Here is a 16,543-nt window from a genome sequence, read left to right on the forward strand (position 1 = left end):
GGTGAATTCCTGTATCAGAAAAACAGAGCAAATTCATATTAATAACATAATGTTGAACCTCAAGGTTCTAGAAAAAGAAGAGCAAGCTAAACCCAAAGTACATACAAGGGAGAAAATTATAAAGATCAGACAAGAGGGAGCCACCTGGAGCCATCGGTGCTGCCCCACCCTCATCTGGGCCTCCCAGCCAGGAGCAGACCAGTGAGGAGTGGAGCTGGTGGGCACCTGCAGCACCACCCCAGCGCCACCCACCCCCTTCGCCTCTGGCCTCCTGGCTGCACCTATATCTGGATCCACACCGCAGAGGCACAGGGGCTCATAAAGACCATTGTCCGGAGCTCCAGAAGATAGAGCAGAAGTGAACAAGAGAAAGAGGGCCTCTCTCACGCTCCTTGATGAAAACTCAAGCCCACTAGAAAAGTGAAGAGAATCTCTGCAATAAAGGCAGACTACCGTAGTTGGTAAGTTGGAGGGATCACCACCTCCCATCAGAACCTGGACTATTTTCAGGGAAGGGCAGCTGGAACCTGTAGTAGAACCTTGCAGAGTTCAACCCTGCAGGAGGTCAGGGAGTTCAACATGGGCCTTGCAGCCAGAAATCAGCCTAAATCTCAGGGGTCTGCTGCTGGCTTGCTGAAATTAATTGACTTATATCTGCACACTTTGGCCCACATTGTCTATTGTGACACAGAGACATACGCTGAAGGAGGCCCTTCATTTTTATTTTTTATTTTCAAAATAATTTTTCCTCTTATTTTTAGGTTTTTTTCTATTCTTTTCAAATTTTTTCCTTTCTTCTTTTTTCTTTTCTCTCTTTCTCTCACTCTCTTGCACTCCCACACTGTTCTTCATCTCCCTTTTTGTTCCTCTTCCTGCCCTAATACAGATTTCTTCTTTTTCTTTTCTTCTCTCTTTTTCCCTCTCTCAACTGTCATTAGTTTCAAAGGAAAGTGAATACAGTTTCTAGCCTCCCTATTGCTGTTAGGTTATTCTGCTCTTGTCTTTGTTCTTTCATTCTATCTTTTCCTCTTGTCTTCCACAGTTCCCTAGAGTTTGCATGATCTTCCTGTGTCCTCTGGCCTCACTGTTAACCTTTCTCTATCCTTCTACCTATCCCTCCCTCCCCAACTCCTTGTAACTCCCCATCCTGAAGGGTAAAGTTGCTATACTGAAGACTTTAGTCACTATAAACATATATTTGGCTGGTCCTCAATTTTGATTTAATTTACACGGTTAAAGGTGATGATAGATTAATAACTACCACAAATTGTCATTTTCTAAACTGTGCTTGATACTATTGTTATTGACTATATCACTCGGCCTAAGGTGTTGTGATTGATCTAATCAGTTATCCTTCCTGGTATAATGAAAATGAGATTGCCCTAGAGTCATTAGAGACTCAAAAACCTAAAGACCAGCTATATCTGGGAGACACCTCTGAGAAGCAATCATTCCATAAGGGTTCTAAACACAAGCAACAAAGATACTTACAACAAGCAATTTCAAAGTATCAACCCAGGAATTAAACCAAGGACAGTAACAAAAACAAAAATAAGAAGACATTTAAGCAAGGCACAAACTCAGACCTCACCCCACCAAAGACAAATTCTGGGAGAAATGAGTTGGAAAAGTCTGATAATCAACCACCTGGACACCCTGAACTGATAGCATAGGAAGTAACAAAACGGATAAGTGAAGCTCTAGAAAAATTCAAAACAAATAATTTCCCAGATAACTACAGAGATGGTGAGCAGAATGAAAGACATGATTAGAGATTCTAGAACAGAAATAGATAAAAAAATAGATGAGTTCAGGACCATGATGGAAGCCATGAATGCCCAGCATAGGAAAGATCAGGGAAGAGATTAATACAATTGAGACTAAGAAAGCAATACAAAGAGTCAATGAATCAGAGCTGGTTCTTTGAAAGATTAAACAAAACAGACAAACCCTTAGCCAACTTTATCAAAAAAGGAAGGACTCAAATCCATATAATTAGGAATGAAAAGGGCAAAATCACAATGGATCTTGCAGCAATCCAGAAGATCATCAATACATACTTTGAAAACATGTACTCTAATAAGTTGGAAAACTCAGAAGAAATGGATAGATTCCTAGATATATATGAATTACCAAAGCTGAATCAGTCAAAGTAATGCATATCTTTGGTCATGTCTCTGTTGTGTAGCACTCATTAGCATTAAAGAGGATACATTTTTGGAGGTTAAAAAAAAAAGCTGAATCAGGAAGATATAAAAATTCTAAATAACCCAATATTAGCCAATGAAATTGAAGAAGTAATTGAAAAACTACCAACAAAGAAAAGCCCAGATCCTAACAGATTTTCAGCTGTATTCTATAAGAACTTTAAACAAAATCTAATGACACTATTCTCAAAACTCTTCAATGAAATGGAAAGGGAAGCAATACTCCCAAACTCATTCCTGGAAGCAAGCATTACCCTGATATCAACACCCATTCATGATAAAAACCATACAGAAAATTGGAATAGAAGGTCTTTATCTCAATCCAAAAAAAGCCATCTAAGACAAATGAATAGCCAACATCATACTAAATGGTCAAAAACTGAAAGGTTTCAATCTAAAATCAGGAACAAGATAAGGATGCCCACTATCACCACTCTTGTTCAATATAGTTCTGGAAAACATTAGCCAGAGTAATTAGACAAGAGAAAGAAATAAAAGGAGTATGGGTATGAATGGAAGAAAAATTATCGTTATCTGTGGATGACATGATACTCTACATAGAAGACTCCAAAAACTCCACCAAAAGTCCCCTAGAATTAATATCCAAATTTGGCAGCATAGCAGGATACAAAGTCGACACTAAAAAATCAACAGCATTCCTATACATAAATAGCAAATTCATTGAGAGAGAAATTAAGAGAAACAACAGTTATCACAAGAAAAATGAAATACTTAGGAATCAATCTAACAGAAGTGAAAGACCTATACATAGAAAACTATAATACTCTTAAAAAGGAGATCAAAGAGGAAAGATATCCCTTGTTACTGAATGGGCAGAACCAATATAGTAAAAATGACCATACTTCCAAAACTGTTATACAGATTTAATGCAATTTTGATCAAAATACTAGTAGCATACCTCCTAGAACTAGAGAAAACAATCCTAAAATTCATTTGGAACCAGAAGAGGCCTAGAATAGCAAAAGGAATTCTGGGCAACAAAGGCAATGCAAGGTGAATTTCAAGTTATACTACAAATCCCTGATTTCAAGTTATACTACAAAGCTACTGTGATGATAACAAAAAAAAACAAACAAAAAAACAGCATGATACAGGCCAAAAAAAAGCCCTGAGGATCAATGGAACAGAACAGAAGGTGAAAGCACACTCAGCTACCTCATCTTTAACAAAGGGGCCAAACATGTTCACCATAAGAAACACAGCCTCTTTAATAAATGGTGCTGGGAAAACTGGCTTTCTATATGCCAAGGATTAATCCTAGGCTCATGTCTCTCATCATGCACTAAATTAAAACTGAAATGGATCAAATATCTAAATATTAAAAACAGAAACACTCAATCTGCTGGAAGATGAAACAGGTAAAACTCTTGAAGTCATAGGTAGAGGCAAAGGCTTTATGAACAAAACCCTGATCACATAGGAGGTATTACGAAGAACCAACAACTGCGATCACATCAAATTAAAAAGCTTTTGCACAGTAAAAGAAACCACAGAGTGAAGAGACAACCCATAGAGTGGGAAAAAATTTTTACCAGCTGCTTCTCAGACAAAGGACTAACATCTAGAATAAAAATCTCAAACAAATAAGATCCCCCACACACATTTTAATACCCAATCCAAAAATGGGCATCTGAAATGAATACACACTTCTTAAATGAAGAAGTACAAACAGCAAATAAATATATGAAAAAATGCCCAACATCACTCACTGGTCATTCGAGAAATTCAAATTAAAGCAACACTGAGATTTCATCTCACTTCAGAAAGAATAGCTATCATCAAGAAATCAACCAATAACAAATGCTGGTGAGGCTGTGGGGAAAATGGAACCCTTTTTCAATGCTAGTAAGAATGTAAACTGGTACAACCAGTATGGAAGTCAGTATGGAGATCCCTCAAAAAACTAAAACTAGAGGTTCCACTTGACCCAGCTGTTCCCCTTTTAGGTATCTTCCCAAAAGAGTTAAAAGCATCATACCACAATGACATACGCACACCAATGGTTATAGCAGCACAATTTGTAACAGCTAAATCTTGAAAACAGCTCTTATGACCATCAAAAGATAAATGAATAAAGAAAATGTGGTATTTATATAGAATGGAGTAGTACACTGCCAGAAAGATAAACTTGAATCTTTTCTAGAAAAATGGCTACAGCTCGATTCCATAGCCTGAAATAAATCAGACACACAAGTTTAAATATTGCATTGTTTCTCTTGTATGAGAAACCCAAAGTGTAAATAAGAAGCATAATGGAGGATAAATATTCATAAGTAGGAGGAGCACATTCAAATGGCATAGGGAACAAGAAAGGAGAAAGGGGGTTGGGAAAAAAGGGAAAAAGAAGAAAAAAGATGGAAGAAAAAATGGACACAAAGCTTGTATAAATGGGGAGGGAATGAAGCGTTGAAGGGAGGGGAGGGGAATGGGGAAAAAAATTATTCCTAATTATACACAGGTACAAATTCCCTATGATGAATGTGATCAATATGTATGACAAATATGTACTAATAAACAAAAGTAAAAAATAATCTAAGTTAAAATCTGACATAGTCAATTGAACACTGTAAGTGTCCACTGAGATTGGAACCATTTATAGAAAGTATAAAGGAAAATAAAAGCATAGCTCAAAACTTAACAACTGATTAATTAACTGATTGATTTGACATACTTCTGGGTGTGGATAATGGGAAGGCCCATAGGTGGCCTGGATAAAAATATAAGGGACAGAAAGAGGGCTAATGTGTCACTTGTCATTTATTGCTTGCTGTTGCTGATTGTCCTCTACTGCATCCTGCTTACTTGCTTGCTGCCTTTTGCCACACCATGGACTGTTTCTCCTCTGTGATGCTCCTTGCTATGCCACCCTGCCTTGGAGCCGGCCAACTATGAAATGAAACCTCTACAAACTGTGAGCCAAATAAACCTTTCTTCATTTAACTGTGGTTGTTGAGTATTTTGTCTCATCAGTGAGAAAAGTAATAAAGACACACGCGTGCCACTGGTTTGCCACCACTGCCCTGGATGAAGACCCTGCTCAAACCATTCCTCCCTGCCCTTTGTCCCCCTGCTTCCTTACCTTCCTTATAAAGGCCCTTTGTTGCCCTAAATTCCCTAAGGTGATCATTGTTGGCAACAGACTCCCTTCTTTGGTTTACTGGCTTTCCAAATATATTTTGTTCCTTGCCCCAACAATTTGTCCTCAAGTCAAGGGCTTTTTCCAAGTGGCAAATAAACAAATTTGATTCAGTAACATAGAACCCAGATCAGTAACTTAAGATTTCAGAATAAAGAAATTAAATATACACTGCAAATTAGGGATAATGACTTTCAACATATCTTAAGTGTCTTGTGTAAAATTAATCTCAAGTATTTTCATGTGCACATGCACAAAAATTGAATATGTCTTAGATCCAAAACTCCAAAAAAGAAAGAAAAAATACTTACTGTAACAGAACCTTTAGAAGTTCCTTTTATTTTACCAATATACACAGAAGTAAATATAAAATCCAGATGCAGATCCATCTCATTATTAGGTACAATACAGGAAATATTTTCCATAACAGGAGTATATGGACATAATTCAGATGATGCCTAACAAAGAATAAATTACAAAATGCATATAACCCTAAGTATTGTATAGATGCTGAAAATTATTTACAAAGTCAAATTCTTCTTTAAATCACTATTAACAAATCTGTGCAGAATTTTACACTCATCTTAATGTGAAGAAATAGCTATCTAGATTTTTTTTCTGCAAAGGTGTATGATTTACCTTGAGAAAAATAGTCAAATCCAAAATTAATTCCATAGGCCTAAACTCCAAAAATATAACCTCTTCTGCATCAAAGGCACGGTATCCCACTCAATATTACCTAATTGGCTTTATTCATTTTTAACTCAACAGAAGTAAGTTTAGATTTATATAACACTTTTTAAAATAAATTCTTAAATATAGTATGACTATTAATCTATACAACCACTTTATATGTAGGGGGATTTCCCTCCCACTTTATAAATAAACTTAATAGATGATTGAATTGGTTAAGTAAGCTGCCTGAGGTCATGTAGTTAATAATCAAAACTAAGAATCAATGTATGGTTTCTATGTCAAGTACTCAACCACACAAAGTTGTCTGCACTAACCAAAATATTGCTCTTGCTATTATACTATCAGTGAACAATGAAGGGAACAAAGACCTTAAGAATCTTGTTATATTATATCTATATGCTTTATTATAGATTCTATGTTTGAAGGTAGCCAATCAGGAATGTCTCAGTGTTACCTAAAATTTCAAATATCATACCATTTCCTCTGAAATAACTACATAATTCAGCTTTTAAATAATACATAATAAGGCAGTACAGGAGCAGCTGTCTCCCATAGTCTCTTCTGAATTTTATACTGCTTTTAGGTGACTTTTTCAACCCCACATTTACCTTGTCACTGCAACATTATCCCTTTTTATTATAAAAGATCTAATGAATTACTGTTAAAGCAATCATTGTATATGTGAATTCACTGCTCTAATAAATGTAATCAACTCCTATCTAAAACATACATAACATCATAATTAACCCAGATCACAATTCTATTTATCAATTTATCTATTAGAACTACTTTGTCATTCTCTTCTTTTATTGCTTACAATATATCTTCTCATTCCTAAGTAAAAATGAGAATCAAAGCAAAGATAGGTGGTTCTAGTCAAACTGTGATTTTTTTTTTTTTAATGATAAAATGAGAAGTTTGTACAAAACAATTTTTCAATAGGCCTGACATTCTGTAAAGACTGTCTTTAAAAAAGACAAATCCAGGCTGGGGATTTAGCTCAGTGGTTCCGCTGCCTGCCTTGCAAGCACAAAGTTCCAATCCCCGGTACCAGAAAAAAAAAAATACAAATTCACATTTCTCATAATTTCTTTTAAAATTAGAAACATGGGAGGGTGTGGAGATGTGTTTTTCAGGTATTATAATATTCTGCTTTTTGCCGGGGATTTAGCTCAGTGTTTTTGCCACCTGCCTTGCAAGCACAAGGTCCCGAGTTCAATCCCCAGTACCAAAAAAAAAAAAAAAAAAAAAATGCAGATAATATTCTGCTTTTTATGTACTGGCTGGTCTTATAATATTTGCTGCTTCACTATGATCATAAATTATATAAATTCTATGTCATGCTATTTTCTACACGATCATTTTACACATGCATTGTGAATTTATATGCTGCCAAGGTAACTATAATTCATTTGCAAGTCTCAACTTATTAACAATGCAACTTTTAATTACAAATATATCTAAGCCATTAAATAGGCTATTGACCCAAGGTAGCAAGAATAGTTATACTTTAGTAAAAATTCAGAATACAGTTGTTGAGTTTATCTCTGTTTCCAGTACCAAGTACAAAAGAAATATCCATGGAACAATAATCAGACCATCAAATTAATTTCCTGCATGTCATGGTTCAGATCTAAAGTGGTCCCCAAAGTCTCCTGTGCTTAGATGACTGGATTATGGAGGCAATATAGGTGACTTGTTATCAGGTAGGTCTGGCTGGAAGAGGCAAACCACTGTGGGTATGGCCTGAAAAGATATCCTTTCTTTCCTGGCGCCTCCACTGATACTCAGCTTCCTGTCTGTCGTGAAGTGAGCAGCTTTCCTCCACCAGATCCTTTCACTAGGCCTTCTTGCCTTGGAGCCAGCCAACTATGGACTAAGAACTATTTATCTGCTTATTAGAATTAGCCAAAATAAACCTTTCTCCTTTAATTTGCTGATGTCGGGTATTGAGTCCCAGCACTGAGAAAGTGACTAGGACAATACATCTAACCAAACTTATCACATTCCAAAATAACAGCCCCTGACATTATTCAAACATAAGTCAATGGAAGTTTAACATAATTCCCCAACTGTGTTAACTGATAATCTTTTCTCAAAAATAAAATAACCAGAGGCTAATAACATGAAAAGGAACTGACAAGAAATTATTTGAATCTTATTTTAGGGCTGCTGTCTCTAAAGGACTATATAAATAACATGATTGGCTGATGTTAAACTGATACATTTCCATTATTGTTTTCTGTAAGAAGGAAGAGCCAAAGAATTCACCGACTTTCTTAAGATTCTGACACTATTATAAATGGTTTCATAAATTATTTCACTTTACTATTCCAAATAATCGTGTAAATTAGGTGCTATTATCCTTGTTAACTCATGAAGAAACTGAGGCTTAAAGAAGTAATTTGCCCAAATGGCAGAACCAGGATTTGAACACACATCTCTGTACCTCCGGAAGCCATTTTCTTTCCTCTACATTATATTACCTTAATGATATATATGTAAAAGAAACAATTCTAAGCAACCAAAGTACTCTAAGACAAGGTAAATATTAGAAACTGTTTTAAATTCTTGACAGTTTTTGATAAAACAGTTTATGTCCAATGAAAATGATAAAGAAAGTTCAAGACTTAGAATATTTAAACTGGTTACAATATTCTACTTGATAAAACAAATAATAGTCACTAACCAACAAGTATATTTCATTCAGTCAATGAGGAAGCAGAAACAAATTACCTGTCCAGAATTACATGTACCCAGGGGCAGTTCTGACAGTGGTGATTCAGAAGTACTTTCATTTTCATTAGTAACCTCATAGTTGTGCTTAGGCTGTAATTTAAAAATTCCTGAACTTTCATGTTCAATGGGTCCTTCTTCATCACTGGAAACAACAACTGAAACAGAAAAGATATTTTAAATGTGCCACAATAACCACCTACTGAAAAGAAAACCTTCAAATTAATGTGACACACCTTAAATAACCCATGTTAATTTAATCATCGTTGATTCAATTCAGGAACTAGGCTGTTGCTCATTATGATTTACACTAGTTCAACTCTGTGTTTCCCCATCAGTGCTACTGTCTAGTAATCACCTGACACCTCACCTTCCAAAGGATTACAACCTTAAAAATAGATAAAGCCACATAGGAAAGAAATAGAAACCATGAAGATACAACATAGGAAAGAAATGGAATCCATGAAACAGATTCAAACAGATATCCAGATTAAAAACTCTATTGAAAGTATTCACAGCAGAATGAGTGAATGTAAAGACAGAATATCAGATATAGAAGACGGGATTGTGGTTAGAAAAGAGAGATCTCTTAAAAATACTAAGGGACGGGCCGGGGATTTAGCTCAGTGGTTTCGCTGCCTGCTGCGCAAGTGCAAGGACCCAAGTTTGATCTCTGGTACCAAAAAAAAAATACTAAGGAACCATAAGAAATCAATCCAACAGCTCCTCGATGATGCAAAGAAGAATAACATAAGATCCATGAAAAAGCAGGAGAAAGTACAATGACATAGAAAAAGATGTTCACAGAATTAATGACAGGAAACTTACCAAATGGAGTGAGAAAATTTGACACATGGATAAGTGAGGTATACAGGACTCCAACTAGCCATGATCAAAAAAAAGCTACACGTAGACATATAATAATCAAGATCCCAGAAACCCAACAGAAGAACAAAATACTATAAGCAGTTAGAGAAAAGAAACAAATTACATAAAAAGGAAAGCCCAGCAGAATCACAGGAGACTTTTCAACACAAACCCTTAAGTCAAGGAGAGCCTGAAGGGAAGTACTTCAAGCCCTAAAAGAAAATGAGCTCCAACCTAGACTGACGTATCCCGCAAAACTATCATTGAAAATTGACGGGGAAATAACATACTTCCATGACAATGAACACCTGAGAAATTTCATAAATACCAAACCAGCACTCCAAACAATTCTAAACAACATCCTAGAAAAAGACAATGAAGGTCACGACTCCATGAGGCCCAACAGAGTGGAGCCACCAGGCAAGGCAAGAAATTAAAGGGAAAGGGGGAAAAGTAAAAAATAAAAGAGCAAACAACAGGAAAATAACATGACAAGGATAAGTCAATACATATCAGTTATAACCATCAATGTTAATGGCTTCAATTCACCAATCAAAAGAAATAGAATGGCAGAATGGGTTAAGAACCAAGATCCAACAATATGCTATATACAAGAAACCAACATAGTGCACAAAGAAATTCAAAGACTGAAAGTAGAAGGATGGAAAACAGTTCTCCATGCAGCAGGAGCCCGGAAAAAGCAGGGGTAGCTACCTTATTTGCAGACAAAGTAGATTTCAAACCTAAACTAATTAAGAGAGACAAGGCCATCCTTGTAAAGGCAACAATCCAAGAGGAAGAGATGACAATCATAAATATATATGCACCAAATATGAATCCCCCCAACTATGCAAAACAAATATTAATGGACAAGAAAAATCAAGTAAGCACTGATACAACTGTAGTAGGGGACCTCAATACTCCACTATCACAAATACACAGATCATCTAGACAAAAAATCAACAACGAAATTCTAGAACTGAACCAAACTGTTGAACAAATGTACTTAATAGATGTCTACAGAGTGTTCCACCCCACAAAATCAGAATATACATTCTTTTCGGCTGCACACGAGTCATTCCCCAAAATAGACCACATGCTAGCTCACAGAGCGTGTTTAAGAAAATGCAAAGGAATTGAAATTATCCTCTGAATATTATCAGACTGTAGTGCAATTAAACCAGAGATCAATAGCATAAGAAACCACAAGAACTCCACAAACATATGGGAATTATATAACACCCTCCTGAAGAACCAATGGGTCACAGAGGAAATTAAAGAAGAAATTAGACGGTTTCTACAAGTAAATGATAATGCCAGTACAACATACAGGAATCTATGGGACACAATGAAAGCAGTTCTACGAGGGAAATTCATAGCAGTAAATGCCCATACTAGGAAAACAAAGCGAGCTCAAATAAACAACCTAATGCTGAACCTTAAGCTGCTAGAAAAAGAAGAGCAAGACAAACCCAAGCTCAAACAAGAGAGGAAATTATAAAGATCAGAGCAGAAATTAATGCAATGGAGACTAAGAGAATGAAGAGTTGGTTTTTCAAAAGAGTAAATAAAATAGATAAACCCTTAGCCAACCTTATGATAAAAAATAAAGAAAATGCTCAAATTCATGCAATTAGGAACAAAAAAGGTGAAGGCACAAGAGATCCAGCAAAAATAGAGAGAATCATCAATACTTACTTCAAGAACCTGTACTCTAATAAAATGGAAAACACAGAAGAAATGGACAGATTCCTAGATACATATGAATTACCAAAGTTAAATGAAGAAGATATAAAAAGTCTAAACACCCCATTTCAATCAGTGAAGTTGAAAATATAATTACAAAGAAAAGCCCAGGTCCTGATGGCTTCACTGCTGAATTCTATAAGACATTTAGAGAAGAACTATTGTCACTACTCTTTAAACTCTTCAGTGAAATTGAAAGGGAAGCAATATTCCCAAATTCATTCCTGGAAGTAAGTGTTACTTTGATTCCAAAATCAGAGAAAAAGAGAACTACAGGCCAATCTCCCTAATGAACACAGATGTAAAAATCCTCAATAAAATACTGGCAAACAGAATACAGAGGGTTATCAAGAAGATCATGCCCCCTGACCAAGTCGGATTTATCCTAGGGATGCAAGGATAATTCAACATATACGTAAATCAATAAATGTAATACACCATATTAACAGAGTCAAGGACAAAAACCATATGATCATCTCAATAGATGCAGAAAAAGCATTCGACAAAATCCAACATTCGTTTATGACAAAAAAACAAACCTAAATGGTCAAAAACTGAAAACCCTCACACTAAAATCAGGAACAATACAAGGATATTCACTATCACCACTCCTGTTCAATATAGTTCTGGAAACATTAGCCAGAACAATTAGACAAGAGAAAGAAATAAAAGGAATAAAGATAGGAAAGGAAGAAGTTAAACTGTCATTATTTGCTGATGATATGATACCCTACATGGAAGACCCAAAAACTTCTGCCAAAAGACTTCTAGACTTAATTGACAGATTCAGTAGAGTAGCTAGATACAACGTCAATACTCAAAAATCAATAGCCTTCTTGTACACAAATAACAGACTCACTGAGAGAGAATTAGAGAAACAATTCCTTTCACAATAGCATCCAAAAAAATGAAATATCTAGGAATCAGTCTGACGAAGGAAGCAAAAGACCTCTACACTGAAAACTACAGCACTCTGAAAAAAGAGATCTGAGAGGATATAAGAAAATGGAAAGACATCCCTTGCTCCTGGGTAGGAAGAGACAACATAGTGAAAATGGTGATACTTCCAAAACTGCTATACAGAGCCAATGCAATCTCAATTGAAATCCCAACAGTATATTTCACAGAACTAGAGAAAACAATCCAAAAATTCATTTGGAACCAGAAGAGACCTACAATAGCAAAAGCAATTCTAGGCAACAGAGACATGGCAGGGGCTATCAAAAGCCCCACCTTGAAACTATACTACAAAGCTACTGTGATAAAAACAGCATGGTACTGGCAAAGAAAAAGACCCGAGGATCAGTGGAATAGATCAGAAGATGCAGAAGCAACTCCAGACATACTCAGCTACCTCATCTTTAACAAACGAGCCAACCATCCTCACTCAAGGAAAGATAGCCTCTTCAATAAATGGTATTGGAAATACTGGATCTCAACCTGCCAAAGATTAATAAAACTAGACCCCTATCTTCCACCATGCACTAAACTAAGATCAAAGTGGATTAAAGATCTAAATATTAAAATAGAAACACTAAACTTTCTGGAAGATAAGTTAGGTAGAACTCTTGAAGACACTGGCATAGGAAAACACTTTATGAACAAATCCTCAGTAGCACGGGAGCTATAGCACAGAAGGTAGCACAAAGAATCAACAATTGGGATCTCATCTTATTAAAAAGCTTCTGTACTGCCAGAATCATACCCATGTTTATAGGGGCACAGTTTATAATAGCTCAAGCTTGGAAACAGCCCAAGTGCCCATCACCTGGAAACTGGATAAAGAAGATGTGGTTTTTTTATAAAACTGAGTACTACTCAGCCATAAAGAACAAGAAACTAGAGACATTTATAGCTAAATGGATGCATATTGAGGCCATACTCTTAAGTGAAATAAATAGGACACACGTGTGTAAATACTGAATAGTTTCTCTAGTGTGAGAAACTGAAAGTGTAAATAAAGATTAAAATGATTAAAATGAATAACTGATAATTTGAAATCGGAAAAGGAAAGAAGGAACTAGCACAAAGAATCAATAACTGGGATCTCATCTTATCAAAAAGCTTCTGTACTGCCAGAGAAACCACCAACAGAACTAAGTGACAACCTACAATGTGGGAAAAAATTTTTAGCCACTGTTCCTCAGACAAAGGTCTACTATCTAGAATATATAAAGATCTCAAAAAAATCAGACCCCCCAAATATAAAGACCTAATCCAAAAACTTGCATCTGGAATGAACAGACATTTCTCAGACAAAGAAGTAAAAGCAGCAAATAAACATACGAAAAAATGTTCAATACCACTGTTCATTTGAGGGATGCAGAAGAAAACAGCACTGAGATTCCACCTCACCCCAGAAAGAATGACGGCGATCAAGAAATCAATTAACATCTGCCGCCTGCCTCACACGCACAAGGACCAGAGTTTGATCCCTGGTACCAAAAAAAGAAAAAAAGAAATCAACCAACAACAAATGCTGGCAGGGTTGTGGGCAGAAAGGAACCCTTTTCCATTGTTGGTCGGAGTGCAGACTGGTGCGACCACTGTGGAAATCAATACAGAGATACCTCAAAAAACTAGGATTAGAGGTCTCATTTGATCCAGCTATCCCTCTGCTGGGTTCTTAACAAATAAATTAAAAGAATCATACCACAGTGATATATGCGCACCTACATTTATAGCAGCACAGTTTGTAATAGCTTAAACTTGGAAACAACCGTATTGCCCATCAGCTGGAGACTGTGGATAAAGACGCTGTTTTTCTATAAAATGGACCACTACTCAGCCATAAACAAATGAGAAACTAGAGACATTTATAGCTAAACTGATGCACATTGAGGCCATACTCTTAAGGGAAATAAATAGGACATGTGTAAATACTGAATAGTTTCTCTGGTGTGAAAAATCAAAATTGTAAATAAGGTTCAAATGTATAATTGATAATGTGAAATAGGAAGAAAAGGTCTAAAGGAGTAGGGGAAGTGGGAAGGGTAGGGGAAAGGAAAGAAGGGAAAAGAAAAAATATGAGAAAAGGAAAAACTGGAAACAAAGTCTTTGTAACTAGGGAAGGGTGGACAGGGTGAAGGGAGGGCAGGGGAATGGGGAAAAAATAAGAACCAAGATATATCATATAAAGGTACAAGATCCCAATGATGAATGTAACTATACTGTATACCTAAAATGTACCAATAAACTTAATGAAAGAAAAAAAAATGGATAAAACCATAAAGAAACTTGCTGCTGTTTAGAGGTTAAAAGTCCCTCTATGATCCTGTGTTAAAGGCTGGGTCCTCAAGGTGCTATTATTGAGAGGTGGTGGAACTTTTGAGAAATGAAGCCTAGTGAGAGGTACTTAAGTCACTGGGATGTGTGCTTGAAGGGGATTTTGTGACTCTAGCCTGTCTAGTCACTGCCTTTGCTGAGTTTGCTCCTCCATGCATTTGCTGCCTTTGCCATCTGGCATACACACTGAAGGCTAAAAGCAGTTAAGCTTAGAGTAGCACTTATAAAATCTGTAAGCCAAAATGAACATTCTTCTCTTGATAATTTAATTATCTTAGGTATTTTGTCACAGTGATGAAAAGCTAACTAATATGAGACCTTAAGAATAACTTCTAATTTTAACAATGTATTGCAGCATCACTCTAAATTACACTTTAAGTGCTGACATATTAGGTGCTTCTGAAAGAGGGAAATGAATGACTAGGAGAAGAAAATCACTTGCTGTATATCCTTAGGAACCTTTCTGAGAGAATTAAACTAATTGTCAACTTGATTGACTTGAGAGCTATATAGGAGATTAGTAAAGCACACTTTTGGTGTGTCTGAGAAGATCATGGCCTGATCTTCTCTGGCATTGTTCCCCTTCTCTATTTCCCACCCACCATGAACTAAGCAGCTTTGTTCTGCCATACCTTCTGCCATGATGTTTCTGCCTTTAAGCCAGCCAACCAGACTGATGCCCCTGACACTGTGAACAAATATAAACCCTTCCTAGATCAGAGGAGATAGGGCCCAGGGTATAAACTTTTTGGAGATAAGAAGGGGTCTGGGGATGAGGGAAGACAGGAGGGGAGGGAGAAAGGGAACTGGAAATGATTAGAATGCAATGTCTATGATGGTACCTGGGTTCTCGAACACTTTTGTTTGCGAACACTTATTCACAAACAAAAACATTTGGCAAAATTTTGTTTTTGATTGCAAACTCTGTATCATGTGATAAACATGACTGCGGCCATCTTTCTCACACAAATACAAACTTGGCCATCTTTTCCAAAATCATGAACCGATGCTGGACATGATGGCACACACCTGTAATCCCAGCACTCAGGAGGCAAAGGCAGGAGGATTGCTGCAAGTTCGAGGCCAGCCTAGGTTACATAGTGAGTTCAAGGCCAGTCTGAACTATACAGCAAGACCCTGTTTCAAAAAATAAACAAACAAAAAACCAAAATCGTGAACTGAAGTACCACTGTATATGTACCAATTTCCCAAGATGAACATAATTATTATGTATCACAAATATATGCAAATAAAAGACATTAAATTGTTTAAAAAATAAATCAATAAACCCTTCCTTCTTTAAGCTGTATACATCTGGTAATGGGCCCCAGCAATGAAAAGCTGACTAGTACACTTTGAATTGTTCATACCATGTGATGGTTAAAACCAACATTCAAAAAAATTTACTATAAATTTACTGTCAAAATTAATTATATTAAATGGCATTTAACAGCTTCATCAACCAAATCATAATAATGGTGATCCTTAGAGAATCTTAAAAACAGAGTCAATCTGGAAATGGTGGTACATGCCTGTTATACTAGCTCTCTAGGAAGCTGAAGCAGGAGGATCATAAATTCTAGCCCAGCCTAGGCAACTAAACAACTTAGCAAGATGCTGACTCAAAATTAAAAATAAAAAGGACTAGATTCAATCTGCAGTACTGATAGATAAGATAAATAGATAGACAGACAGACTGACTACTGGCTAGATCACTCTGGATTACTCTGCTTGCAAATACTCCACTTATTTACCAGATTGATATTATAAGTTTCATGAAAGAAATTCCAAAAACCTTAGGAATTTTTTTCTAAGTTAACTAATTAATACTCCTAAAGTTAAAAATTTT

At 36.2% G+C, this 16,543-nt stretch overlaps 1 protein-coding gene across 13 annotated transcripts in view; it reads right to left on the bottom strand.

Annotated features, from left to right (window-relative positions):
- Senp7 (SUMO specific peptidase 7) overlaps window positions 1-16,543 on the bottom strand; it is a 208,182-nt gene that overhangs the window by 36,151 nt on the left and 155,488 nt on the right. For all 13 annotated transcript variants that reach the window (XM_087214566.1, XM_021238824.2, XM_021238822.2 and 10 more), the window contains 2 exons: window positions 8,797-8,954; window positions 5,676-5,822 (listed from right to left, as the gene is read on the bottom strand). In XM_087214566.1, coding sequence (XP_087070692.1) covers window positions 5,676-5,822; window positions 8,797-8,954 — 305 coding nt within the window. The remainder of the gene's footprint in view (window positions 1-5,675; window positions 5,823-8,796; window positions 8,955-16,543) is intronic.

This window comes from Heterocephalus glaber, unplaced genomic scaffold, assembly GCF_053883595.1.
Source record: "Heterocephalus glaber isolate CG9 unplaced genomic scaffold, H.glaber_assembly_v1.0 deba00000122, whole genome shotgun sequence".
NCBI classification, from domain to species: Eukaryota; Metazoa; Chordata; class Mammalia; order Rodentia; family Bathyergidae; genus Heterocephalus; species Heterocephalus glaber.